The sequence below is a fragment of the Lates calcarifer genome, linkage group LG13, assembly GCF_001640805.2.
Source record: "Lates calcarifer isolate ASB-BC8 linkage group LG13, TLL_Latcal_v3, whole genome shotgun sequence".
Classification (NCBI taxonomy): Eukaryota; Metazoa; Chordata; class Actinopteri; family Centropomidae; genus Lates; species Lates calcarifer.
In genome coordinates, this window is record NC_066845.1 from 4252725 (window position 1) to 4280505 (window position 27781).

Here is a 27781-nt window from a genome sequence, read left to right on the forward strand (position 1 = left end):
GGTTCGTCACCATTTTCTGTTAGTCAGGTGAGAGAGTTTCATCGAACACCACTTAGTTTTTGACACAACATTAGTAATACTTGATATACTTGAGTGTAACATGAAAATTGTGCTCCTGGTTGCAGCATTATAGTTTGGCAGCACATGCACAGACTACAGCATATAGCATTTTTTTTTATTTCACCTGCTTTCTTTCTTTCTTTCTTTTGTCTTTTTGTCACAAGCATCCTGAAACTCCAGATGTCCAGTAACAAGAGTCCGAAAGGTAAACTGACAAGATCAACTGCTCTGACCCAGCAAAAGGTTTGCTGCTGCAAGGGAGTGGAAATTTCATTGAGTGTCTCTTGGTTTTGGTGATGTATCCCTCAAAAGGCTTTTTAGAGGCTACACACACACAAAACACACACACACACACACACCACACACACACACACACACACACACTCACACACACACACACACACACACACAGCAGAGAGTACTGTAACCTCATAAACAAGTGTTCTTAGTCCATATACAGCAAACACTTTGTACCTGTTGTGAAAGGACAAACAAAACTATTGCACAGTAACTGTCTTTCTAATCAGAGCATGAGACAGTTGTGAAATTAAAACAAGAACAAATGAGCCTGTTTTTTTTTTTTCTTTGCCACCTCCTCAAAGTATATAAGGCCGTAGCAGTGCTTTTAGGAGGGAGGGGGGAGACACACACATGCCCCTCCGCTACTCAATAACAAAGTCTCTTCCTCATCAGTGCTGAATCTATAGGGAAAAAATAAAATAAACAAAGGGAAAAAAAAGCTGCTCTATGGTTAGTAAAGTCTACATGGAACAGCAACAGGACAGAGTGGTTTGGTGTCACTAATGTTATCTTCGGTATGTTAATTCCTCTAGGAGCTGAGAGGTGACTTCATGCTGTGTAGATCAGTGATGCAGTTATAACGTCCTAGTGGAGAAGAGGGGGGGGGTCCAACAGCCTTGATCCGGTCCTTCTGAGGTGTGTGTGGAGAAAAGTAGAGGTGAAGGGTTTCTATTGCAGTTTCAGAGAACTCGAGGGTGGAGTCTCATTGGAGAAATGAAGGCCCAGATCAGTTTCAGGAAGGAGGGGGGTGGGGTCTCTCCGCACCGTCAGTTGGCCTGTTGAGACCCAGAGCAGCACGGTTCAGTGTGGTTCAGGTCGAAAGGTGTGTGAGTGTGTGCAGGGGGGGAGAAAAGGGGGTAAGGGTGGAAGAGGCAGGGGTCAGGCCTCTACATGTTGAAGCCGTAAGTGGCCTGAGCAGGGTAGCCCGCAGCTGCGGCAGCCTGAGCGGGGTAACCTGCGGTGGCGGCAGCGGTGGCCTGAGCAGGGTAACCTGCGGCGGCGGTGGCAGGGTAGCCGTAGCCCGGGTACGCTGGCTGAGGAGCCACTGTGGCAGGAGAGGCAGTCAACATCAGCTGCTGGCCTGATCGTACAAAAACACACACACAGACACACAGGGTTACATGCTACATAAACATTAACTTTTTACAACTAAGATTTCATTGCTGCGTTGTTTTTTGCTCAGCACTTCAAGCACTTCCAAACTACAGAAATTGTGAATCTGCTGCCAATTTTAATTTAAACTGATTGCAGTTTTACATAAATGAATAGTCTGAATCCAATATAATTACATTGGTTGCAACAACGGTGACATTTATACAGACCACCCAATCACCCCAAAGTCCAAAGTCTCTACCTGCTTATACTGTAATTAATGCAGACAAACATATAGTACAAATAGTAAGAGCAACAAAGGAAATGTCACATACTCGTGTATTTAAAAATGTCATTTTTTTATCTTTAGAGATAAATATGACTATATATTATATAACAGATTTTAAATAGTATTGCCCAGGCCTACTTTTTTGTGTTTTTAGTGACTCAACTTTCTTCACTCTTGCATATTTGTTCAGTGATGGTCTCATCTACCATCTACCCCCTGTTCATTCATTCAAAACAGAGAGGTGTTAATGTTTTGGGTAATGTAAAAAAAAAAAAAATCTCAATTTCAACAGCAACAGCCATTTTTTTAGCTTCTGAGAACGGACAGGCACAGGCAGATAAACACTGCAGCTCACATTCTGCTGTGAGAGCAGCAGGAAGCAATTTTCTCCTATTCAGGAACCGCAATTGTCTGTCCCTCAGGGTGACTTGCTGCCTGTAAACCTACCAAACACCATCGGCTGAGGTTCTGTCACCTCCTCCTCAGTTTTCCTTTGGCTTTCTGCCTCCTCCAGCTTGTCCACCTGAGGGCAACAAAGAAAAGAGGAGCAGTCAGACACTGCGATGCACTGTAGAGAAAAAAAGTCTGATTTCATACATTGTAGGTATCCTGCAGAAACCTTAATGTAAAATCTAAGTATAGATTTAAAAATGTCCAATGTGTCCTGGTGATATGGAAATAAAACTATGTCAATAACAAAGATTTTCACTGGACACCTGCAATGTAACATATGCCAGTTTTATTTACATGACAATTTATTTTTGATACATTACATCTGACCATAAACTCTGATGCCTAAACTGTAAGACTACACTATTTTTTTAAATTTAATATCAAACAAACAAATAAATAGTACTAATAAATACGACTAGTTAACACAGCTGATTTATCATACCTACTTCTGAAAGAACTACACACAGTACTTCACAGTACTTCACAGTGCAGCTAAGGTTACCTAAGAGAAGATGCCATGCAGGTTTGGTGAGAATTTCTAAGACAGCTTTCCAGGACAAATGTTAAATCAACAATTAAAGGGTCTGTTCACCCAAAAATCACCCAAAAAACAAAATATCCATTTAACCCCCGGTGGTTTCTAAACATGCAGACAGTGACTGCTGAGCCTCCCTCTCCTGCTATCGCCCCAGCTCAACAGAGTGGAGTGAAATTTCCTCCATGCTGCTCCATGCAGCACTGAAAACGGACATTACAAAACTAAAAAGCAATGTCTCTTTCCAGATACACTGTCCTTGCTCATCATGAAATAACACAGTTGTTGTTACCAACTAGTTTCCAATAAAAACTGTTGATAACAAGGTCTGGTTACAGCGCTTTTCAGTCTCTAAAATGTCATTTTTTAATGCTTTGAGCTTGAGATATAAAAGATTGAAAAGATGATTAACAATGATGGGACATAGCAGAGGCAGATATCTCAGCAATACAATACATCATGGGTAGACACCACTGTGGGAAAATGTTTTTGGGTTTTTTTGTGATTTGTGTGAGCTGACCCTCTAAAAGTAGAATTAAAGTGGGATTCAAGGTTAAAGAGCTATTACATTGTGTATTAAGTAAAGGAAAAGCTATACATGCCTATATGCTGATGCTACATTTCCAGCCATTCACAGTTAACAGTCTAATCATCAAGAAACAACAATCACAGCTTCCACATGCATCCCATTCATGGCTGTAAGCAGGCCCTCCTGGTAGATTTTCATTTGTGTTTCATTCTGCTGGACTTAAATCAAGCTACAGATCAGAAGCTCACGGGTTAAGCTCATCCTTGCCAGGCATACAGTATCTGCGCAGTGAGTTGATTGTGGTGGCAGTTTTCGTAGTCACTAAGTGCAAAGAAATAGTCAGGCATTGCGCTTCAACTGTGGAGGCAGCTGAATGCAAAAGGTTTCTGATGTAAGTGGAGCTCGATTTTAAACAATGGCTCGGCTCAATTAACGTAGATTTTTTTGTATGTAGAACTCCTGTTGAGTAATAATTTAAAGAAATGAAGAAAACAAAAAGTTGGGCAAAAGAGTGAAATGGTTAAACAGCACTCATAAAGCACCTTTCTGTATATTACTACAAAATATTCTATAGAAATGCATATTTAAGAAGTACAAAAGAGTTGGGATTTGACTTCCTGAATGGCTGCTAGATTCCATCCCTACCACTTTGACCAGTGATTTAGGGAACAAAACGTTTGATTTCTAGAAAATAAACTGATCTGAATAGCTGAAATAAATAATTTCCCCAGAGACAGAGGAAAAGAAGACTCCAGCACCTTTGAAGTTAGTGTTTGTAGCCCTGCACTGATCTAACAGCTAAATATTTGAATCTAAAATTTGTTAACCTGGAGTTAAAAACACGGGGATGCATCTAACAAGTCTAGAGTGGCCTTTTGTCTTCACCTGCCTTTGGAGAACATTAGCACAGGTGGAAATATCATATTTTTTATATGATACTATACAGTACCATCGACGTCAGTCTCATGGTTTTATATCAACAGAACTGAAATTGTCAAAGACTTATTTTTAAATGCCACTTAACACTAGATGCAACCCCAAGAAGAGAGGAGTTAGAAGGTGAGAGGTATCTGTTAGGCCAGGACAGACTTATCCTGGTCCTGAGGAACAAGATGGTGCAAAGGCTTTGGCTCCAGCCACCAACACAGCAGTTACAGTTATGGGCTCTCCACTGGTCTAAGACTTCTTTTTCAGACCACATGCTATTTCCTGGATACAATGAAAATGAAGGTTTGTTAAACCATTGATCATAAAATGCCAGAAAAAAAGTCTCTATAGAAAATTGTAACAAATGAGAATGAGAATAAGAATGAGAATGAGAATGAATGATTTTAATCTCACATCAGCAGCACACATCTTCCTGAACTGTTGCATATTTACCCAAACTGTTAATTTCCGCTGCAGATATAACAGCAGATATATTCCTTTAAATAGTGGTTGAAAATGTCACATTTCTAACCAGAACACAAAGAAGGCATGCTATCTCAGATTACATTTCATCATGTACTACTTCCACATTTTTGCCTGTTGCTTTTGACGTCTGCACTGAAAATCAGTAAACAGCCTTGCTTCTCTGTCCATTTCCATTTTTCATGTTTTCATGAATTTGCTGCTGCTTGACTGCCAAAAGCCTTTATTTGAAAATGAAAATTCATCACCCATGCCAACGACACAATGAGGTTCCCTGGGAGGATAATTTAGAAACTGCTTCCAGAAGATAAAACTCAAAATTTATTAAAAATGTGTTGTGCTGGTTGCTGAGGTGGAACAAAAGCCTGTGCACGCTACTGCAGCTCTCCAGGACCAGAGCTAGTTAGGCCGTACTCAAGTCTACAGTCCATGCTAGGTTCCTACATCAGAAACCTAAGAGATAAGTTACAACAAAAACAAAAACAAAAAAAAAACAGACAGAACACAGAGGAGAAATAAAAAAGAGGGCCAGAGACCGTCACCTTCGCTGCAAACTCATCAACCTGGAAAAGAACCCAAAGAGATGACCTCAAGTGACCTCACATGTCTACAGGTCAACATTTTAGGAAATCATGATGACCAGAGGGAGTTCACTGGTAAATACACAAAAGTAGCATTACTTAATAAAGCCTTTCTCTCTACCTCCTCAACTCATTATTTCTAGCTACTAGCAACTGTCTGTCGGTATGTTTTTCAATACCTCTACAGACTACTGCCCATCTCTCACTTGTCAGCGCAGGTTTCTACAGGAAATTAAACAATCTAAGAAAAATAAACCAACTTTAGTACGAAGTAAAAATACAGAATTTCAAACGTGCCTTCTAAAATAATAATAAATAATGAAACCTACTTTTACATTAAAGCAAGAACTACAAATAAACAATAAATAACATTAACTCTGTATTGCTCTTCAGTGAAGCACTAACCTTTGTGAGATACTCTCTCATGACCTGGATGAAGTACGGCATGGCAAAGTCCATGATGTTGTGCCTCCACGCCAGCTCCAGCACCACATCAGGGTGCAGCAGGTCGTAGGAGGCGAACAGGCAGGCGGCGAAGCACTCCTTCCTGCCCTCCTCCAGGAACCACTGGAGCAGAGTCTCTGCCAGCTCAGCATCCTTAGACTCTGCAGCGTACAGCATGGCATCCTGGGAAAGACAAGTACAGGATATTTAACTGACTCTGATAAAAGTTTGGGTTGTCTAAACAAACATTTTTGTGAGGAAATGGCCAACTGACATGATTTTATTGATCTTTACTGGATGTTAGATGGTTAATAAATCAATCTCCAAATATAGCTACTGTATCTGAAGTGTAAACAAACACTGACATCTATGGGGGCATGGAGGTACTTCACTGTCTGTGAATTTAATTCTTACCTTGTAGAGTTTGTCCTTCTTGCAGAGCTCTACACTCTGTCTCCAGCGGTTGTTGCCCTTGTACAGATAAGCAGCAATACGTCTAAACTCAATCAGTTCATGTTTCTCTAACCTCTGAGCCAGGCCAATGGTATCAAAGTTATCATAGGCATCAATGGATGCTCTCAGGCCCTGTGGATAAGACACATAAGAAAGTACACACAGCACAGTGAGAAAAGTGATACCTGAAACAGTTTGTTGTAATTCAATGTCAGCAGTGCCACCTAGTGAACACAGAATCTGGTGTATTTACTACTACTTATTTTGTCTACTTTTTATCATCAACTCCAGTAACCGTATGGCTGAGAGACCTGGTAGTCTTCCTCCTCTGTCAACAGATTGTTCAGAGCTTCATTGACGGACTTGTTGTTGTGATTCTGGACAGATCTCAGGTAAGGCTTCACCAACTTCAGCTGGTTCACCTGGTCAAGCAAAAACAACCCATGTCATGTCATGTCTCACTGTGTATGATCTGTTAAGAAAAATAACTGCTGGTTACCTTGCTGAAAAAGGTGACAGCTCGGCTGTGGTCCAACCGCGGAGACAGAATAGTCAGCAGGTCGTTCAGTAGGAGCGGTTTGTAATCCAGGTAGAAGGAAAGAGATTTATAGTACAACTCCACGTTGGCAACCTGAGGACAAGAAAAAAGAATAAATGTAAAGATAATTAAAAGTTTAAAAAGGAAATAAAACAGCTCAGTCACAAATACTTTTATTTACCTTAGCAATGATGTCTTTGAACAGCCCCTCTTTCCATGCATCTGTTGGATGAGACATCATTGTAATGACTGCGTTGTCGTACTCCTCGTATTTATCGTAAAGGAAAACCAGCTCTGCCCATAAGTGAGACTGCTCTGCTGCACGAAGAACCTGGTCAGCAAAGTACAGGAAACAAAACAGTTTTCAAGGTTCAATTATAAATTTTGTATTCAAATTTAAAGACTCTACCATAACTTACAATATCTTGTTTGCTGAAATTTAATGACTGACATTTGGTATATTTGGGATAAAATGTACTGATAAAGGAGGGACATCTTTTTAAAGGTAATTTAATTATGTGGCCTATTCATGAGAGGAAAACGTTTGTGTCCAAGACACAGGAAAAGACCCGACTGGCTCTAACTAATCAACATGCTATGGTAGAACATACAAAAGAAGAGAAAAGTACTGGAAAGTCGTTAGCCACTGCCGAACCTTCAGTTTTTTTTACTCATGACTTGGCCAGGTCAAGAAATTATTGGTATGTATTAATATAATTCATTTTTTTAACACATGATAAGTGTTAATTCATCATGAGAACAAGTTCCAACAAGGAGAATATTCACCAAGATCAAGTAATTTCAAGATAAATGTTTTTGAAAACTTCTCAAGATTTCAAGGATTTTATGAACTCTCAAGACAAAGAAAACAGCCAACAGCTGTTTTCCACCTCAATAACAAGATATTCTTGAGTCTACTGTTTGGTTTTATAAGGACAGGAGAACAGACTATTACAGACTAACAGTCTCATAGAGGAATGTTTAATCCTTTATTCAAAGTGAAAACATTGAATTGAAGGTGTGAATCTAACAAGACATCAGTAATATTTCAGTGCAGTATCTTGTAGCCAGCTAAAGACACAAACAATTCAAGAAACTTTCTGGGCACAGTATTACTTTCCTTCTAAGGTGCTGATGAGAAGCAGAAATCTTTGCGGAGCAATAAATCAAAGGAGTTCAGAGCGCACAAGCAGCCTCCTTGTTTGTGATTCTCTTTGATTTATTACAATAGTAGGAACTCTTTTTAAACACACACTCACGTACAGACATACTCTACCTTTGGGATGTTGACTCTGGACCAGAACAGCTCCAGGTGCTCCCTCATCTTCTGAGGTTTGAACTTGGAGTAGAGGATGGCGAGCTCAGTGAACATGCCCATGTGAGCCCGCTCCAGACCCAGCGCAGCCTCCAGCAGAGCAATGAGCTCCTCGAAGTACCCGCGGTCCTGATAGTAGCTGATCAGGTCCTCCAGCTCATCAGCGTGGATCACTATGTGAAGGCCACAGATTTGTGCCAGCCGAAACTCCTCGCCATCCACACATGCAAAACACACCTGACAGTCGGAGGGAGAGAGAGGAAAGTCACCGAGAGGAAACAGGAAATATTATGAAAAAGGTCGTGTTGGTCTCATGTCTGAATAAGTGCCAGAGTCACTTTCGCATTTAGTCAACGCTGGGATCTTACTAATAACATTTCTGTAACATTTCCAACTCAGCATATCTGAAATCAGTGTTACATTACCCAAAGGCTGCAGCAGCACAAGGTTAAATACACAGAGGCAGAAGGTTAAATGCATGTCTCGTTTGCCTTTTTAGACCATTCTGTAAATAATTTTATCTCTATATTATCCTCTCTTATTCTCAAAGGAAATACAATGGGCTTATAAGAATCTGAGTTAGATACTCATACTTGGTATTCAATGCTTGAAAGGGGCCAATGTTTGCATTATTCTTTCTAAAAAGCTGAAACATGATACCAGCATTTTCTGTTCACACTCTCATAAATGAGTATCTACAACTACTGTAAACAAGATAGTAGAAAGCACTGACGTCTTTGGAAAACTAAGTTTTATTATCATAGATTTGTCCATGGGGGTGGAGGGGGGATAAAAATACTTTAATATAACACTATACTAATTTCATTTGCATCTAATTACCTTAAACAAAGGCCTTAAGCTGGCAGAAGGTAAATATTGGTTTACTTTCCAGGCATTATTATATTTCTGGGTCAGATACATCAGACTTCCCAGTTGTAATTACAACTTGTTGGGTGCTGACAACAGCATTTACAAGTTATAACCTGGTAATTAGAGGAACTCCCACATGACTTGCATGTATAAATAGACTCAAGTGTTGTGTTGTTGTTGAACACTAACTAAAATAACTGTGCCAACATTTTTGAAATGTTAATGTGTACAAATAACATACATTACCAGGGTGCTACCTTAGAATATAGAGTACGACATTTCAACTTTTTAGACAGACTGATAAAGGATGATAAAACCTTCCACGATGAAAAAAGAAAAAACTAACTGAGCAGAGGCTAAACATACCTCTTTCCATGTTCGTGTGCTGTTGGCTTTCCTGGCGCTGTCCACAGCTGCCTGGTACTCTCCCAGATGGACTAGTGTCGATGCAAGGCGAGCAAAGTTAGACACATTGTTGTACAAGAGCTTGGCTGCTTCGTACATACCCTCCTCATAACATCTGTCGCCCACCTGGAGGAGGACAGAAAGAAATTAGCAGATAAACGTGCAGATGAATGTCCTGGCAAAGAACATGACAGCTGTGATGTTCTTCTTACCTGCTGTATGTGAGCATTGTTGGGCCCGCTGACAAACTCCTCCAGCTCAGCCAGACGGTTCGTCTTAGCTAAAGCAAAGATCAGCTCCGTCTCCACGTACGACTCTCTCGCTTTCTTTCGAGCCATCTGGAGGAATTTAACCAAGTCCTCCCAGTTATCTGCAAAGTACAAACGACACCTTAAAGATCAACTCAGAACAATTACTGCTGTCGTGTAGCAGAGTTACACAGCAAAGCGAAGGCTTACTGTTCTTGCTGGCTGCATTAACCACCTCCATGTACGCTGATGGGTCAACAGCTTTAATATATGAGTCAATAGCCTCCTTGACCAGGTCTCTGTGCAGCTGAGCTCTGGCCAGCTGACTCCACACTGCAGGCTCATTGCAGCGCTCAGCAAACTCATAGGCACGATCTAAGTTCCCTATGTGCTCTATCAATACCTACAGAAACAAGGAAAGGAGAGAGTCACATTGTATCATCTGACACATTCTGTAGGTACTGCAAAATTTACGTTATACTACTCCATTTTAGATAAAAGAAGTACTCAGATCAGAACTCAGTTTACACAAGCTAATGCTAATTATTGAACTTAAAATGCCAGCATCAGTTCGAGCAGTTGTGCATTTATTTCACCTGTATGGCTGAAGTGTTGACATCAAACTTCTTGAAAATGGCAAACGCTTCTTCAAAGAGCTCATTGCTGATGGCGATATTAGCAATGTCCGGAGCGTCGTAGTTGTCTAGCCTGTTAATGTACTCCATGACACGAGTGCGGTCTGCTTTGATGGCCGTCAAAATCAGCAGGTTCTGGAGGTTCCTAGTGAAAATACAGCAGGATTATTAAAAAAAGACTACAAGTACTGTGGTTAAATTATCATGGTGCCTAACAAGCTGTAAGCCTGCAGTACCTGTGCTCACTGAAGACAGAGTTATCAAGTACAATCTTCTCCAGCAGTTCAATCAGCTCATTGGGCAGATCTGCAGTCATGAAGGCCTTGACTGTGACGGACACCTCCTCTGGATCCTGGGTCTCTGACAGTGCTGTCTGCACCACCTGAAATGAGATACAATAAGTAGATAGCAAAAATAAACATAGAAAAAACACCACTCATTCACAGTCTGCATCACTGAAGAAAACCTGACCTGGTCGATGAGTTGTCTCCTGTACGGGTTGTTCTCTTCTAACACGTTGGCCCAAAGCTCTGGATCTTTCCGTCGTACCAGATATCGAGCCTCACTCTTGAATAACGAGTTCTCATTGCACACCTGAAAACGAAAGATATAAAGAGATTAAAGATTTAACAAGATTACAGTTACGTGAATGATCATCTGAATGTTACACGACGTGATCTACACACTTTGATAAGGTCCAGGTCGCACTGGCCTCTCTCATAGGCCACACAGGCCAGATGGGGGTCTCTCTTCTCACAGTATCTTCCCACCACAGCGCTGTCGTAGAACGGGTTCTCCTTCAGGAAGCGCTCGGGTGTGTTGTTGCTATCGATGTAGATCTTTGCCAGGGCATTGTGAGTGGCTGGCTCCTCGCAGCCTTCATGGATACGGGACTCCAGCCATGGCAAAAGAAGCTTTAACCTGAGAAGAGGACACAGTGTTTTGATATATAAGCTTCATTAAATAAGATTTAGAGGAAGATTTGAACTTACATGTACTATGGCACCATGAACCTTCTGGTATGAAGCCTGAATTGTATTTCTATTTTGATGTTTTTAAACACTAGATGGCAGTGTTGTGCATTCAGCAGAGTAACCATTTAGATTTACACTTTCTCACATTCACATTTCTCAAAACAGAATGGGAACAAAGAGGATTTGTACTCGAAATAGGTTTCATTAGATGAGGCACAGCTAATCTGTCTAGCATTATTGACGTATCCACGAACAATACAGTGGGAAAACAGTGCTTCTGAAAAGCCCAGACAGAATCAACACTGCATCAACCCTGCATGCTAAAATGAAAATATTTACCTCAGCGTCTGAAATGCATAAACTGCCAACTGTACACAGAGCAAAAGACAAACATAGGAGCCTGTCTTTCTCTCCATATTTATTTATATGCATATCTCAGTCACTTCTTTTTGTGATCATGATGAAGTATTTACATTTCTAACTTAATTTCTACTGATCCTCTCAAGCATTATTGAGAAAGAGATGATTATTTATCAATTCTGTATTTACTTTTTGACTTCTGTGACTAAGATCGCTGCTCTCTCTTTTAGCCAGCCCATTCTGTCAGACAACAAACATGTCTTACAGTGTGAGCATAGCCTCTATAACTGCTACATCTAGTTACATTTTTTAAAAGGGCTCAATTTGGGATGCCTTAGTAACCGAATGGTTACAGCACGTAACCACATAACAGTAACATCCATAGTTCAAATACAGCCTGTTGCACATCATACACCCCCCTCTCTGCCTTCATTTCCTGTCTGCTGCTTATCTAACAGCTATTTAATAAAGGCCAAAAAATTTCAAAAAGAAGAGGTTCCATTAAACACCTCTTACCTAAAGAGACATACATTAATCAGGTGCTTTATGCAATGAGACATCCAGAAGCAGCTATGTAAGATAACAGGAAACAGTGGCTGCTTTTATCATTTAGTCTCACCTGTTTCTCTTCTCTACCTCGTCCACCAGCTCATCGGTGGAAAACTGCCCCCTGACCACCATGATCAGGTTCTTGATGACATCTTCAGCACAGTCTACATCCAACAGCCCGCCTATCACCACAGGTAAACGACTGGGGTTCACCTGAAAACAAGGGCAATAAATTCCTAGTAAGTGGCAACATGCAGCTTAAATAAGGAGAGACTCTGATTTGGTAGAAACCAGTTATGTAGAAAGTCTCAGCTCTGGTCCCGCTCTCACCTTCTGTACGTAGATTTCTATGTATTTCTGTAGATTGTTGCGGTAGAGGTAGAGCACCAGATCGTGGACGAAATCAAAGCGATCACACACTATGATAAGAGGAAGCTGGTCTGTTAGCTTGGCCTCCTACAAAGAGAAGAAACAGGAGGTTCATTTGTGATTAACTTGTATGAAATGGGTAATACAGTATATAAGAAAATGTTGCTGAATGATAAAATCACTCACTAAACATTCTGACAAAGGGGGTCATTTTACCTTGAGGAAGTTTTTCACTCTCTCTGGGTCGTAACAGTTGCTCTCCCTACAGATTCTCTCCACTTCTTTGATCTGGCCCGTCTTACAGGCAGCCTGGATGTACTTAAAGTGGACATCAGGCTCCTGGCTGAAATTCACAATCGACCCCAGGAAGTAAAACAGTCCTTGAATACAGAAGGCAGAGGAAGAAACAGCAAAGTTAGTCTGGTTACTACCACTTGAAAGCCTGATGATAAAAATGAGGGAAATCACTCATTTAACACATTCTGTTCCCTTGCTTTAATCCAACACGACCCAGGTCTGCAAACCACCCATGCCCACATGTGACACCTACCCTCATAACTCTTGAAGGATTCAAAGAGCTCCACTAACGCCTGAGTCCCCAGCTGCTCGTGATACTTAGATGCCACCTGGACACAAAGCTGCAGGTTCTGTCTGATGTTAGCCGACAGCATGGCCCTTAAACACTCCAAGGAGTCTTCTACTGATAAAGAACCGAAGAAGTTCACCAGCCACTAAAAGCAGAGTCAGAATGAGAAAAAAGAAGTCAGGGGAGAAAGTGAGACAGCAGGCTGAGCAGGGAGGAGGAAAGAAAAAGTGAGTTCAGGCATTTTCACACACCGTCAAAAACAAAAAAAGGAGCAAAAATTGGATGCTCCCGTGAGAGCGGTATTCACAAGCATGACCGCACTTCCACAAGCGTACCTCAGGGTTAAGCAGATGTGTGTGCACCACAGCTCGTTTGATATCATACAGGTCAGTGTAGTGTTCAAGGGCTCGCTGCAGCAGACCTGCTTTCTCACACAGCTGGGCAACGTGGGCACGGTCATAGTGCGTGAACATCTGGTTCCCCAGGATCGCATCTGCTACCTGAAAAAGTTCATGCACACATGAACACACACAAATGTTATTTAACATAATCAAAGCTGATGTTTGCTTTTTGCAATCAGGACAGTAAGTCTGCATGTTCACCTGGGGGGCATGTATGAGGTTCATCTCAAGCAGACGTGTCTGTAAGTGTCCTTCGGCTGGGCGGTTGTTCTTTAAAGCATCCAACAGGAAGGAGGTGCACTGCTGAATCAGACTGCCCTCCATAAATACATCTACAATCTACCAAAGGGCAAGAGAGCAAAAAAAAAGAGAGATGGAAAGAACAGCAGTTAGAAAACATGTAAAGATTTCTGATTTCCCACCATCTGTGAGCCGTGAATTGAGTTAGCATGCAACGCACCATCGAGCATCACAGGCCCGGCAGCCAGATGTTTCTGCTTTTAATATTTAACAACATCTGTGGAGGCTACAACTGAAAAGGAGGCAGGAGTCTTAATTTAAAGAAGCATCAAGTCATCAAATTCTCTATTTGAGACTTGTTTAGCTGGCGGTGGTCCAGACTGAGCGGAGCAATGATGTGGCTTTACAAGGAGGAGGGGGGGATCACTGACTCAATGAATTCCTGGCATTGCTGCCACATCTGGAATAACACAGATGGAGGCTCCCACACTGGGCTCTTTGTGTGTTTGCGTGCATGTGTGAGATTAACGTGCGGAGGGCATGAGTAAAGACAATATTGTGCGTCTCTAGTGAGCGAGGTGGTAACGTTGGGTGCGTGCATTACCTGGTTGATGTTGGCCAGCGGCTCCTCGTCCTGGACCAGCATCTGGGCAAACTGCAGTCCCTGGTCTGGATTGACGCGCATCACGTTTCTCAGTAAAAACACCCAGTCTGGGGTGTAGCCCACCTGCAAAAGTACAGTGAGATAAAAATGCAATTCTCAATTCACTAATAATGAATTTGTACAAAGAAAAAATGTATGACATGTTCAATAAACTATCTACCACATCACCCCATCTCACTAATGTTTCCAAGCTAATATGATGTTACTTTTGTGTATCCGTTTTCCATGCATAATTAAATAAGGGAACGGAAAAGGGAAGCAAGCTCCCTGATTACCTTTTTAGCATACAGCACTATCTTCTGAAACTGTCCGGTCTCAGCGAAGCACTGGATGACCTTGTTGGGGACATTAGCTCTGAGATACACACTAAGAGCGAGTGTGGGGTCAGAGGCCTTCACCAGGTCTCCCAGCTCCTCTGAGCACTCCAGCTACAGCACATATATAATCACAATTACCAGCTGTGAGTGAATGATCATCATGAAGATGATGCAACATGGTAAACAAGCACAACTTATACATGAGGAACTTCAGAGACATCATCATCTTCACTTTCAAAATGACTTTTTCTTGTGTGTAGCTACAGATCAGCACAGGCTTGTGAAAGCTGCCTTGTTGTTCTAATCCTCTGGCCCTACCTTGTCCTCCTTCAGCCACTTCTCCAGTAGCTGCTTGCGGCCCTGCTGCAGGACGGGCCTGCACAGCTCCAGAGACTCAAACTTGTTTAGCTGGCCCTGGTCCAGAAGAATACCAAAGTACTGCAACAGCGGAGAGGCCTGACCTGGCTGGGCCGGGACACTCTGAAACTTACGGATGGTCTCTGCCGTCCGCAGGATACCCTGAGGGATTGTGGGTAAAGGATGAAAAAAAGTAGAGAGAAAATTTGAAAGAGTAATTCCATTAAATCTGCTGGAACTAGAAATTCATATTTATTGCAGTATATCAGCAAATACTGAACTACAGTGGATGTAGCTGGTATAGTTTTTAAATCATCAGCGAAAAAACTCAGATTGATTGTTAACACAGATGTACAGATGTACAAATGTAAAAATGTACAAATGTAAAAATGTGTGCAAGTAAGTACCTTTCTCTAGAACAGTTTTTTTGACTTTTTGCCAGTGCACCTGGTTCGTATTATGATGTGCAAACACTACAGTGTAGCAGTAGATACACAGACAAACCTTGGGTGCTGATGCAGCAACCTTTGCAGCCTCGGAATAGCTTCCCTGGGCAAACAAAGTGTTGAACTTTCTGGCAAAAAGCTCCTCAGCCCCAGCGAGATTTGACCTCACAGCCATCCTCAAGGCTAGATCAGGGTTCTGCAGGACATTGGTGGCATAGTTGACGATGTTTTCCTCCTCAACACACACTGACAACACCTAGAAAGAAAATAATGGATAAGCATATGAATACAGTGAAGGTAAAGAAGCCATGAAAGAAAACATGTATAATTAAGAAACTATATGTCTGTCTGTTGAGACTGCCTCCATACACAGCTGGAAAAAATAATACAATTAGTTTTCTCACCTGTCCCTTCTTATTGACCCCAATAATTCCTGAGGTGGCTTCATGAGGGGCTGTTACAAAGATGGTCTCTGCACTGATTCGGTTCATGTAGATACACACTCCAGACTCCAGGTCGTACAGGTGAATGTAACCATACTTGGTGATCAAATATATTACACCATGCTTACTACCAATCTGAGGAGAAAGATCAGAGAGAGAGAGAATGTTAAGTGCTCAGCAGTCACCCTTCATTCATCCAAAGCTAATGAGTAGTGGGGAGTAGTGGGGAGTAGTGGGGGGGGGGGGCTCTTACCTGCATAGCTACAGGAAAGTCTGTCTGGGCCTCTGGAGGGAAGAACACATCCACTGCTTTCTTAGCAAATGGCTGGTTTCCTGCAGCTGGCTGACCCACTTCAATGATGTGCAACTGGAAGAAGCAAGTCCTCATGATGAAATGACCACAGCAGGTAAACATCCACAGTAAAAGCAAATATGAATGTGGACGACAACAGAGGGGAGAGCATGCATATAAATAAACTCTGACTTTCTTTATTTCAACATTAAGTGGCTACTTTGGAACACAAAGCATAAAGGTTGTTTCCTCTATGATCTTAACTAAAACTGCCTTTTTGTGCAATTCAGAGGTCTTTGTTCAGAGACTAGACTAAATACACTGTGATAGCATCATGAGTGAAATCCTTGTGTGCAATCCAGGGGCCCTCACCTTTCCCCCAGCCTGCGAGCGCACAGCAAAGCAGAAGAGGGTGGAGGGTTTGGCATTTCCCTCCACTTTGAACTCCCCGAAGGCAGCGGCGTGGCCCTCGATGGGCTGGGACACTTTCCTGTCGACAGAATACAGCTGCATCGCCCCAACCACACGGTTTTGCTGCAGCACAAAAGCAAGTGAAAGGAATTATTGATCCATTGAGTCAGCAAGAGCACCGTGTTAATGAAATGGTTAAAGCTCAAAGATGATTCTAGGTTCAAGCAGGTTCACAAATACAGCTCCAGCTACTCTACTAATCTGTTCTCCTTCCCTTCATCACTCAGGCTATGTTTCAATACAGGCTGACTCACACTCAAGCTGTTTTACATATTTTTTCTGCAGTCAAACAACTCAACAAGCATGAAATAGCGATTCGATTGCTGCTTTAAATGTAATAAATTCTGCACTGCTGCACTGATATGTTGCTCATATCACTATCTTATGATCATGAAGCAGTCTGACAAAATTAAGCTAGATACAACTCTTTTGGTGATCAGCTACACTTACAGTATACAGTGCTTTAGAAGTCTTAACAGGCTTAGTTTGTCGTTTTCCAAAGATTTGTTCTCAACATACACATTAAAATGCAAGACTGACATTTCTGCATTTTTCACTCTTGAAAGTGTCTCTCAATGCTCTGTTTTTGGGTGAGAAAATGCAGGGTTAGTGTGAAGAGAGGGGAAAAAACAGAGAGAGAACGATGTGTTCTCAGATAATGTGAAGGAGTTTTTGCCTCATGAGCAGATGTAGATAGGGGATCAGACAGAGTGACAAATCATGCTAATTCCTCTCAGAGATATTCTTCCGTTGTGCATTTTCGTTGTATGAGCCGAGGGCATGAGTAAACATGTTCATCTGTGCTTTTGTACCTGTGCAGAGATCCCTATCAGCAGTAGCCACTTCTGTTGTTCGTCAGTTCTGTAGTTTATGATCTGACATCCCGCCAGACTGGCGTGCCGATCAAATACTTTGGTCGGTTGGGAATCCCCCTCCATGCTCCAGTGATAGACGGCCGTATCCGTCACCAAGGCAACAGTGTTTACTGATATCCACTTCCAGAACATGACCTCCTCAGTCATGGTGTGAGCCTTCATCTTGCTCTTCATCTCAATGTTGAAGATCTGCAGCGTCTTGGCAGCTGAGGGGAGGTAAAGAAACACAGGAGAGAGGTGAGACAGACAGGAAGCATGATGTTGATAACTGAGCCCAGAGGGTGAGGGCAGGTAGATAGAGAGCAGAGGTGGGTGGTAAAACCTCAAATCAAAATCATGATGATTTCATACATTCAGTCCAATAATAATAAACTGATGATCTTACTGAACAATGGTTTCAAAAAACTTTTGTATTTACTACCTGTATTGCATGCAATAACAACTACAGATACTAAAAACTGTATCATCATTTTTTGTGTTTAATCTAATTATACTGGGCTATTAAGAAAGCTGCATTTAACTTATCACATCTTCGTGTATTAAAACAATTCCGGTATTAATAATAATTAGGAACACAAAAACTTTAATCAAGATATCATATGTGGTTATCTGAGATGGGAGACTGTTTTGTTGTTTGTGGTTTGAAGAAGATACATATTTATGGGCACGGACTAAAAACACTGTGATAGCATCATGAGTTAAATCCTCACATGTGGTTCCCTGTGTCCTAAACTACCTCCTCACTGGCTACCCTTACATCTCAGTGAGGAAAGATTTGATCAAAAATAAAGAATTTAGCCTGTTAACTTACTTTCTGAAATTTAGCCTGGTGTCTGTGAATTTTCATCACCCAGCCCAATCAGTTCACCAAAATTGTATAAACTTGTATTCACTCACCTATATCTTGTGGTAACTGGCCACATATACAGTGTAATTTTGGTTTTATTTGTGCCTGAAATTTCTGCCACCACCTCAATGTAACACAGTTGAAGGACAGCTTTTTACTTGAACTGTTTAATTTAAGGAAGAAAACTGTTGACTGGTGGATTATCTAGTCATCTATCAGTAACAAGACATACTTTCTGTAAAGTGTTCAGTGCTGTGAGCACAGCAAACAAATTAATTTGATTAATCTCAACTGTAAGGGGAAACCAGTGGAAATATCAGACACAAATATCTCAGTATGTCATTCTGGTTCAGGGTGTTTGAAAGAAAAAAAGGCAAAACTCTATATTCGGGAACCTGGCTGACATTTCCTGGGTGTAACTGACCGCAGACAGCAAATAGCAACTTTAAGGCAATAACGACTTACTGACTAAATTTGGACAAGTTTAGTTGAGCCACATTAATGTTTCCATGATGTAGAATATTGTGCATGTGAACAGTAACAACCTGCATTTGCCAATAAAGTTTACACAGAAACAAACAGGTGAGGAGATGCATGATTCAGGTGAATACTGGAGCTGTTGTACAAACTGCCATCAGCACACACAGCTATAATGATACATTAATGGCACCCCTAATATGCAGCGAGAAAAGATCTGAACGTTGATATGGCTTCTGGCACACGCTCACACAGGCGTGCAAAGACACACACAGTGCCCAAACTCTTCTCAATGTGTCATATCTGATGATGCATACCACACATACACTCTACCGGCATACAACAAGTCATGCTAACACATGTATAGTTCTCATAAAAGTAGGGTACCATATGTGCCTGCAGGTCAGGCTGGAGCAGGGGGTGTGATGCTGATGCAATTTACTGGCAGTTGAAGTCATTTCTAAACAGTTGTCTGTCTTTTGATTGATCAGCGGTCAAAATAGGTCTGCTCTACTTGAGAGGGGTATGTGGGAAGCTTTTATGAGAGAGACATGGCTACTGTATCATCACAACAGAGTGCCAGACGGGTAGACAGACAGAAAGCAACTCACCGTCTGAGAAATGACAGAAAGCAAGGGAGAAAAAGCAAAGTGTCAATCAGGTAAGAAAGAGAAGACAAAGATAGACCACAGGGAGAGGGCAAACAGGGGCATATTATCCTCAGAGGGAGGGGGGGAGAAGCATTATAGGCAAATCATCCTGATCAGCGCTTGTGTTTGTGCTCTAAGGGCTAGATTCAGTGGCAGAAAATCAATTTGCACAACCAATTTAGTACGTTCAGGCAATAGAACTGAGTGCACTCTACATATTTACAGCACTGACAGAGCGTTAGTCATTGCATGACCATGGCATTCCCATGGCAATACCAGTAGATGGCTAAATCTGTTAAAACTAGAGACAAATAAACAGTGTGATTGCCATGCAGACTTTATTCTGGGAATTGAAAAAACAATAATAACCTCAACACTTGGCATGAAGTCACTGATAATATCAGCAAACTGTTTTTTCTCACAACAACGCAGTATTTCTCTCCTAATAGCCAGCGATGCAGCATGTGCTGCTGTGCGTCTCACCGTACGTACTCCTACTTTACCTTTCAGGGCGATGACCTTGCTAGCGGGGTTCATGATGGCACTGTCGGCAGAGATTGGTCTCCTGATTGGGTTGGTGGGGTCAGACATGTCCACGATCACAACCTGGTTCTGCTCACCCACCTTCTCTCTGATGCAGATGAACTTGTCCGACTCCATGGTCAGATAGCTGAACCCAATGTTGGCTGGGTTCACGCCCAGGTTCTGCAACTGGAAATATTAGAAATATTTTTAAAAACTGTTAACAATGAGAATCTTTACCTTTATCAGGTAACTTTAATTTAACCCTTTTAGCATTGTTAAGAGGTATAACACTTAATCGATTGTGCATAAGACTATAATGTACCTGTGAACAGATAAGTACATTTTTGAAAGTAACTGAGTGGCTGAGGCCTCAACAATTGATAACACAGTATGACACAGCTGTAATCACACTCAAGGTAACAGTTCAGTATTTTGGGATACACACAGTTCCTGACAGACAGTAAGATTAGAAGATATCACTCTCATGTCTGCACAGTAAATATGAAGCTACAGTGAGTCAGCAGATTAGCTTAGCTCAACATAAAGACTGGAAACAGTAGGAAACCAGGCTCTGGTAGCAAAATCCACAGCACCTCTACAACTCACTAACTAACATGTTATATATCATTTGCTTACTTTAATTACAGGGAGTGTATGTTTCCCCAGGCCCCCTGTTGCCACTTTTAATGCTAAGCTAACCAGCTGCTGACTGCAGGCCTCTATTAAAGGGACAAACATCATTGATGATATATGATTACACACATGAACAAACTCTCCAAATGTTTTAGAAAACTTTTAAAGTCATTATCATTCAGAGTCAGGATTAAAACTGTTTTAAATGTTTCATAACACATCATCAAGAAATGTTGATCTTGAAGTTTCATTCTTTACCCATTTACAAACTAATAAACACTTCTTTCATAAACATAATAATTGCATATAATGAAATATGCCAAGATACGGGTGATTACAACTCTGTGTTGTAATATTGTCAATTATTATTTGTTTATCTGCTGGTTATGAATGTTTCACAGGTGGAGTTATAGTTGTTGACAACATTCATAAACTCTTAAAACTGTTTGTTACTCATAACTTCTAAATAGTTTGAGTGATGCTTAATAACCACTGGAAAAAATGAGCTATAAGCTAGTTTTTGACTCATTGTTTTGATGGTGGTTGAACTGAAACATGTTAAATTAATACAAACATAGACTTGTCCAGTACAGCGTGCCAGCAGTTTGCTACATTTGGACTAAAAGTAAAACTCAGCTAGAAGTGGAACATTCAAACTTAAAAAAACTTTTAAGGCCTCTGAAGGAGTCACAACAACAAAAAAAATGCAGAGGGAAAACATACTGTATATGGCAGCAGCTGACATTTGCCTTGAAGGAGAGAAAAACCAGCAAGTAGTGGGCCAAAACTGTGTTTCGATTAAAATAGCAGCAGGTCTGCTCCAGTTTTCCAGGGATATTCTTAAAGGTTGTCTTCCAGACAGGAGGTCTGGTGCTACATGGAGCCAGGGAACAAGCGTGGGCACACAGCAGACAACAGGATGTTAACACAACAGAGCTTTATTTTACACTCTTATCATAGCTGCTAATAATCTCCTGAATTAACTGAAACATTTTGAGAGGTATGTTGTACTTGCAGTGCCATTAGAAACCACCATCGCATCTCAATTATACTGAAAAAGTACAGTGTTTCTTCACTTCAGCAAAGTCTGTGACTGAACCCTGACACTGCATTTAATCAGCTATGTGAGCAGCCAGCTGCAAGAAAAGTTTAATTAACACTAGATTATTCAGCCAAAACCAGCCCAAGACTACACTGAGAGACCTACTGAAATCAAGAATAAATTCTATTTTTTTAATAGAGCACCATCAGCCAATCCAATTCATTATTCAGTATATTTACTTTCCTGATGAGAAGAAGTCCCAAGACACAACAAACCAGATAGACCGAGCTGTGTCAAATCTTAGCAGAACTAACAAACATGAAACGCTCGACCTGGGTTAGCGTCTGCCCAACAGAGGAATTATTGTGCACATTGTCAAACTAACTGTGAACTGAGAGGGCAGACCAAAACACGCACCCTCTCCCTCTGATGACTGAACTGACTGCATTATGCAGTCTGAGGCAAGCGGAAAGGAATCCTTACGCTCATCACAAGGACTGTACTATCTCGCAGTTGGCTGGTGGATCAGGACAACAAATCACGACTGCTGAGCCATTTAAATCATGTCATCTAAAAAACAGGAAGGATGTAACGGTCAGCAGTTGGGGGCAGACAGAGTGAGAGTGAGAGTAGCTGTTTTCTAGAAAGTTCTTTAATTAATTACATCCATGAAACAGCATTATGGATGCAGCTAATGATTATTCTCCTTATCAATTAATCTTCCGAGTACTTTCTCGATTTAATGATCGATCATTTTGTCAATAAAATCCTGCAGCTCAAGGTAATGTATTCAAAATCCTTGTTCTAGTTGACAAACAGTTCAGAACCCATAGATATTCAGTTTCTGATCATGTATGTTGTATGAAAAACGACTGAAACGGTTATTCAGCTGTCAAAATAGTTGCCGATTCATTTTTTATCAATCAGTTAATGAACCAATCTCAGCATTTTAGATGCTGAATTTCACTGGGTATGGCTGAGAAATAATTTAAAGGTCTACTAATCAAGGAGGCACTGTCACTTACACTTACTTACCTAATTAATACTGTGATCATGATTTCAACTGTATCACTCAGCCACAGCTCAATGTACAGTTCTGTGAAATTATGGAGAAGCTCAAGATAAAGGCTTCTTGAAAAGGCCACAGAGAAGACCTGAGGGAGGATTGGAGCCATATGTTGCATCTCCTCAAGATTGCCAAAACTATCTCCGGGAGGAGAGGGGAGGGAAAATGCAATAAAGATACAGGGGGGAGAAGATAAGGATGGGAGTGAAAGGAGGAGCTCAAGACACAGTCCAGCATCCTACTAAAGATGAAGACAGGGTGCGTGTCAGTGTGAAGAAGAGAAGCCGGGGTGATAAATGTACCTTTTAAGAAAACTGAAGAGTGAGGGATGAGTGCGAGGCCTGTACAGTGCAATTCCAGTAACACAGGCCTTTGGCAATTTACAGTTCAGGGTGGGGCGACTGACTCACCAGAAGACAACCCCCCACCCTGCACTCCTTCTTAGTAGAACATTCCAGACTAAAATCACACTTCAACTACAGCCTCTTGTCCCCAGTGACCCATAAACTACCCTAAGTAATGCATCTTTACACACAGAGACTCCTGCAAGGCCTCCTCCTTCAACAGCTGAGATCACTACAACAGCAATAATATCACAATAACAAAGGCAGCAGAACTTCACCGATGATACAGCGTTGACGGTATCTGGTGAGTCATAGACTGGGTGGACGTGTTGCTGAGGCACTGACATGTCGCATCAGCAGCTGAGGGTTTTGGGTTTATAAGGAGATTTCGCAAACACAATTAAAAATGAGTAACGCAGCAAAAAGACATGGAAGCGCAGCTACTTTGCACTTTCTTGCACAAAAGGTGGGTATAGGTTAGATCTACAGCCTAAATGTAAAGAGGTATATAATAAAGGTGATCATGAAAACCTTAAAGCTGCTCTTATCAATATTCATATATGTGATGGATGCTCCACAACACCAGAAAGAATTATTAGCCAACTCTGCAGTTCTCCCTTCTCCCTTTCATCTAGCTGTTTTGGTTTTTGCACCCCACAACTTCAATGAATTGGTTCACTCTCACAACCCTCACTATCATTATTCAGCTGTATTATGTGACTATTGAGAAAACTGAGGAATCATTTCAGTCATTCTGCAAGCAAAACTGCCAAATATTCACTAGTTTCTGATTATCAGATGTAAGGATTTGATGCTTTTGTTTGTCATATATGACAGTAATCTGAATAACTTTAGATTTCAGACTGACAAATAATTAAAATAAGGACATTACCTTGGACTCTGGGAAATTTAAATGGACACAATTCACTACTTTCTGACTTTTCTTGTTTGTTTTTTTTTTTTTTGGAGAAACAATTGCCAAAAAAATAATCTGCAAATGAGTTAAAGCCCTGAATCGGTTATTGCGGTTCGTGACTCATTTAACAGTTTGTGACTCATTTAATGTTAGAGAGGGACACAATGTTCCTATTGTATATGTGAATGACTGCTCTGTCAATGTATTCATGATTGAGTTTTGGTGACTGAACACAGACGCTCATGCTCGTCCCTACCAGCCACTGCTGCGGTCACAGATGTGTTCTGCTAGACTGAGTTAGGCTGTTCTGCCATCCTGCTTCCTATCCTGATGTGATTTGCCAGACTTAAATGGGGCCTGCTTACCTCATCTGTCTATCACATCCGTCAGTTTGACGTGGTGGCATCATTTCATCAGCACGGACACGCGTGCAGCAGCGCGACCGCGATGCTGTAAACAGGCGCAGAGCAGCAGGTCGGGCTCTCCTAACTCAGCTCGACAGGACAATGTTCAGGCACTTCAGAGCTGCAGGACATTTTTGCACTTACACAAGCTGCTACAGTACGTAGGCCGCTGCACTGACAGCCAGCACTCTCACTGAAAATCACTCTCACTTTCGCACGTTCATAATTCAACAGACCAGTCTCTGTGCTTGTCCTCCTTCGCCTACCCACCAACATAATCCAGTGAACTTAACCACAGTTTGGAGGCCACAGTGATGCAGCCTACATTCGCCTCCACACATACAACTGGGACACTGATCCATTTGGTCAATTAATGACACACTATGACACGACAGCCTGGACCTTGGATCATAAATCACTCTATAGTAAATAAGCAAGGGAGACAAAGAGTAATGATGGAGGGAGACTTTACCACACAGTTAATGACAGTGTAAGGTAGGCAGGCAATGCATAGCTACTGGTGTGGAATCTCTCACAGCTAAAACAATAGCTCTGAGATCCAGGCTTCATCCTCCACGTCTGCATTAAACACCAGGGTAGCGTTACTGGGCAGTTTTGTGAGAAATATCTGGAGATACTTGGAGCGTTTGATTTGTTCTTTATCTCCTGCTATAGCTGGTGCAACAGGCTGGTACCTTATTGTGGAACTAGGGTCCATGTTACACCCCTGAACCCAGGCCCAGACAGCAGACATTGAGCTGTAAATACCAGTCCAAGGAAAAAAAAAAAAAAGCTAAACAACTTGAGGCCCAAATTCCAAGCATTTTTTACTCTGCTGGAGCCACCTAGATTCACAGGGGGATACGACCAGGGCAGAGCTGGGATTTCACGGTAGAGGTGGAACGTAAAGCAGTCTGCTGCTTATCACTGTCTCAAGTCGCGAGATTTTCTTAGGAGATGTATAAGGGAAAGGTATGCGCTGTCAAGAGCAATTTAAACTAATAACCCAGACGTTGCCAGGTGCTGCACTGCCCTCCATCAGCGAGCAACAGCGTACCAGTGCTGTCAGTGAGGAGAGGAGCCTGGTGGCCTGCAAGCTCTCTTGGCCAGCACAGTTTTTCAGTGGATAAAGGATCTTTGGCTGACGAAAGTGGGGCTACTGGCCAGAGGAAGGGAGCAGAGAGAGAGAGAGAGAAAGGGGGGTGGGGGCTCTGTGCTTTTTTTTTCCTAGTGAAAGGCCATTTCACTGCCTGCTGTTACCATAACAACAGGCTACAGACCAGGGGAGGCGGAGGGGTGCGTCACAAAGTTTCTCTTTTGGCTGCAAGACACCAAGCACTGGGGTTTGCTATGGGACAACCATTACCAAAGTCCAAACCAGTGGGGAAAAAAAGGGGGCAATAGTGGAAATAGTTCCTCCACAGAGGACCAAATAACTGGCTGCTTGTTTTCCTTTTTTGTCACAGATTGTAAAAGGGCATTCTGTGTTGGTTTTTCCACCAACAAAAGACTTGAGGGCCTTTGCTACTCTCTCATGATGATGTTGATCAATTAGATGCTCCTCTGGCATGAAAACACCAAGAGGCAGAGCTGGAAGACACAGTAAATCAATACAATACTGATACTGTAACATGAAACTAGATTTCACATGAGGCTTTGGTAAGTGCAATATCAGGATGTTGCTCTTGTCAAGCGTTTTTCTGCTCTTACAGGATGTATTACAGCAAGTGGTGCAGTTTTCTGAACTTATTTAACTCTTGTAACTGAGTGGATGTGAAATAAATGCCTCTACTTCTTCACACACACCTACTCTAAAGGGATACTGTTTAAAAACATTATCATTACATTATCAGTGTATTATTCTGTCAGTTACGCCCAGCTCAGCGCAGGAACTGAACATTTGCAAACACACTGAGCAGTTGTTGTTGTTGTTGCTGTTGAAGGTTATAAAGTAAGAATGTGTTGCTGCAGGACATGACAACAACATGGTAGCCACAAAGCTTGAGTGCAAGTGCCATTCAGGTCTCAGTTACAATGCAACCAGAACAGCTGAGCTCAGTTGCCTGCAACAAAAAGTGTCAAAACACCGCAGTTTGCATCGGCACGGATTGAAAATGACAGCGGCGTTTTTCCACTTGAAGGGAAAAAACTGCGGCGTATCCACACACACACACGCGCAAATACATATACACACACACACACACACCGGTCCGCATTGGAGCTGTGTACGATCTCAATTTTTACAAGTCATCATCTGCCCGGCAGGAGAAAACTAGGCCTGTGGCTATATTGAGCACCACCCTGCAGCCCTATTTCAGATTCCATTTAAATGCGACATGTGCCGTGTGTTTGCGGACCCAAATGGGCGAGGAGCTGCGCAAAAAGGAATTAGCTGAATTTAATTTTAGGGCTTTTCCCGAGTCCGCTTACCTGCAGATGTTCCTGAAATCGTATCGGCAGTATCTGAGCCATTTCTGGAGGATTTCTCTGTCTGAAGAATCCGTGAGGAAGGAAAGGGGAAGGGGACAACAGGAGGAATAGAGGTGGTCTTTTTCTTTATGTGCCCCAAACGTCCCCAAAAGTCAAATATGATGGGCAGTAGTAGGTAGTCTGGGTGGCTTGCGTTGATATCACACGAATCTAGTGACTGCTCCCATTCAGTAGCCCCCCTACACCAGTCCTGAATCAAAAACTCCGCACCTCCGCTAAGAAAACTAGTCCACTTCAACTACTATAGAGCCCCGTGCGTACAGCAGTTCGTCCACGAGCCTTGTAAGGATACGGGGCTGTCCTAAAAATCCGTGCTGAGTAATTGTAAGTGATGACTTGACAGAAGCAGCCCGTGTCTTGGATTTTCTTTTTTCTTTTTTTTTTCTTTCCTCAGACCTGTCAAAGAGGTCGGATGTGCAGTTTGTACCCCTCCGCCGCAGCCCCTTCCCCCTTCCTTTCCACCAACTTCGAAATCAGGGCTCGTGACAGGCGCCCCACCTTTGCGTGATTTCTACAAAATCAGACACACACTCTTCCTTCCAAAAAAGTGTGTTGTGATGTGGATGACACACAGTCATGCACCAGAGGGGACTGCTGACGTTTCGAAGTGTTTTTCTTAGGAGCTGAAACCGCATGTTTGCTATTTACACAGGCTCTCATCTTCACCCTTCACCCTCATCATCATTATCATGCGCATCATTTTTTATCTTGACCCAGTGAGCAGCAGGTTCTACACAATTTCAAAAATGTGCTCAGTTAGTTAAGCTTAAACTCATCTATTGCACTTATTATGTTAACAAGAAAAACTCCCTGTTCACTCACAGTCTTACATGATGAGACTGACTCTGTGCTGGACACATTTCATGGAAAGAGAAATGGAAAACTG

General features: G+C 41.9%; 1 protein-coding gene across 3 annotated transcripts; it reads right to left on the bottom strand.

The window, feature by feature from the left end:
• Window positions 1–421: 421 nt before the first annotated feature.
• cltcl1 (clathrin, heavy chain-like 1) lies at window positions 422–27418 on the bottom strand. Of its 3 annotated transcripts, none has more exons than XM_051075053.1 (32): window positions 26836–27418; window positions 19979–20186; window positions 17439–17707; window positions 16528–16689; window positions 16117–16230; window positions 15825–15998; window positions 15479–15676; window positions 14936–15136; window positions 14576–14728; window positions 14241–14363; window positions 13598–13735; window positions 13331–13495; window positions 12960–13140; window positions 12626–12789; window positions 12371–12496; window positions 12111–12253; window positions 10844–11078; window positions 10629–10751; window positions 10394–10539; window positions 10119–10302; window positions 9733–9925; window positions 9487–9644; window positions 9236–9400; window positions 7961–8236; window positions 6866–7015; window positions 6646–6777; window positions 6458–6568; window positions 6108–6278; window positions 5655–5876; window positions 5211–5231; window positions 2189–2264; window positions 422–1441 (listed from the first exon to the last, which is right to left on the bottom strand). In XM_051075053.1, exons 1-32 carry the CDS (start codon window positions 26875–26877, stop codon window positions 1248–1250), a joined length of 5118 nt encoding a protein of 1705 aa, XP_050931010.1. In that variant the 5' UTR covers window positions 26878–27418; the 3' UTR covers window positions 422–1247. The 3 variants fall into 3 exon arrangements, with proteins under 3 accessions (XP_050931010.1, XP_018529133.1, XP_018529152.1); XM_018673617.2 differs by having other exon boundaries at window positions 5205–5231; XM_018673636.2 differs by lacking the exon at window positions 5211–5231 and having other exon boundaries at window positions 26836–27417.
• Between the last annotated feature and the right edge of the window lie 363 nt (window positions 27419–27781).

Excerpts from the sequence above, each read along its gene's own strand:
- cltcl1 (XM_018673617.2), bottom strand. The coding sequence starts at position 26,877 with ATGGCTCAGATACTGCCGATACGATTTCAGGAACATCTGCAG. Across the intron at positions 16,690-17,438 it reads TGATAGGGATCTCTGCACAG|CAAAACCGTGTGGTTGGGGC; the intron begins GTACAAAAGCAC and ends TTTGTGCTGCAG. Across the intron at positions 6,569-6,645 it reads CTGTCACCTTTTTCAGCAAG|GTGAACCAGCTGAAGTTGGT; the intron begins GTAACCAGCAGT and ends TTGCTTGACCAG.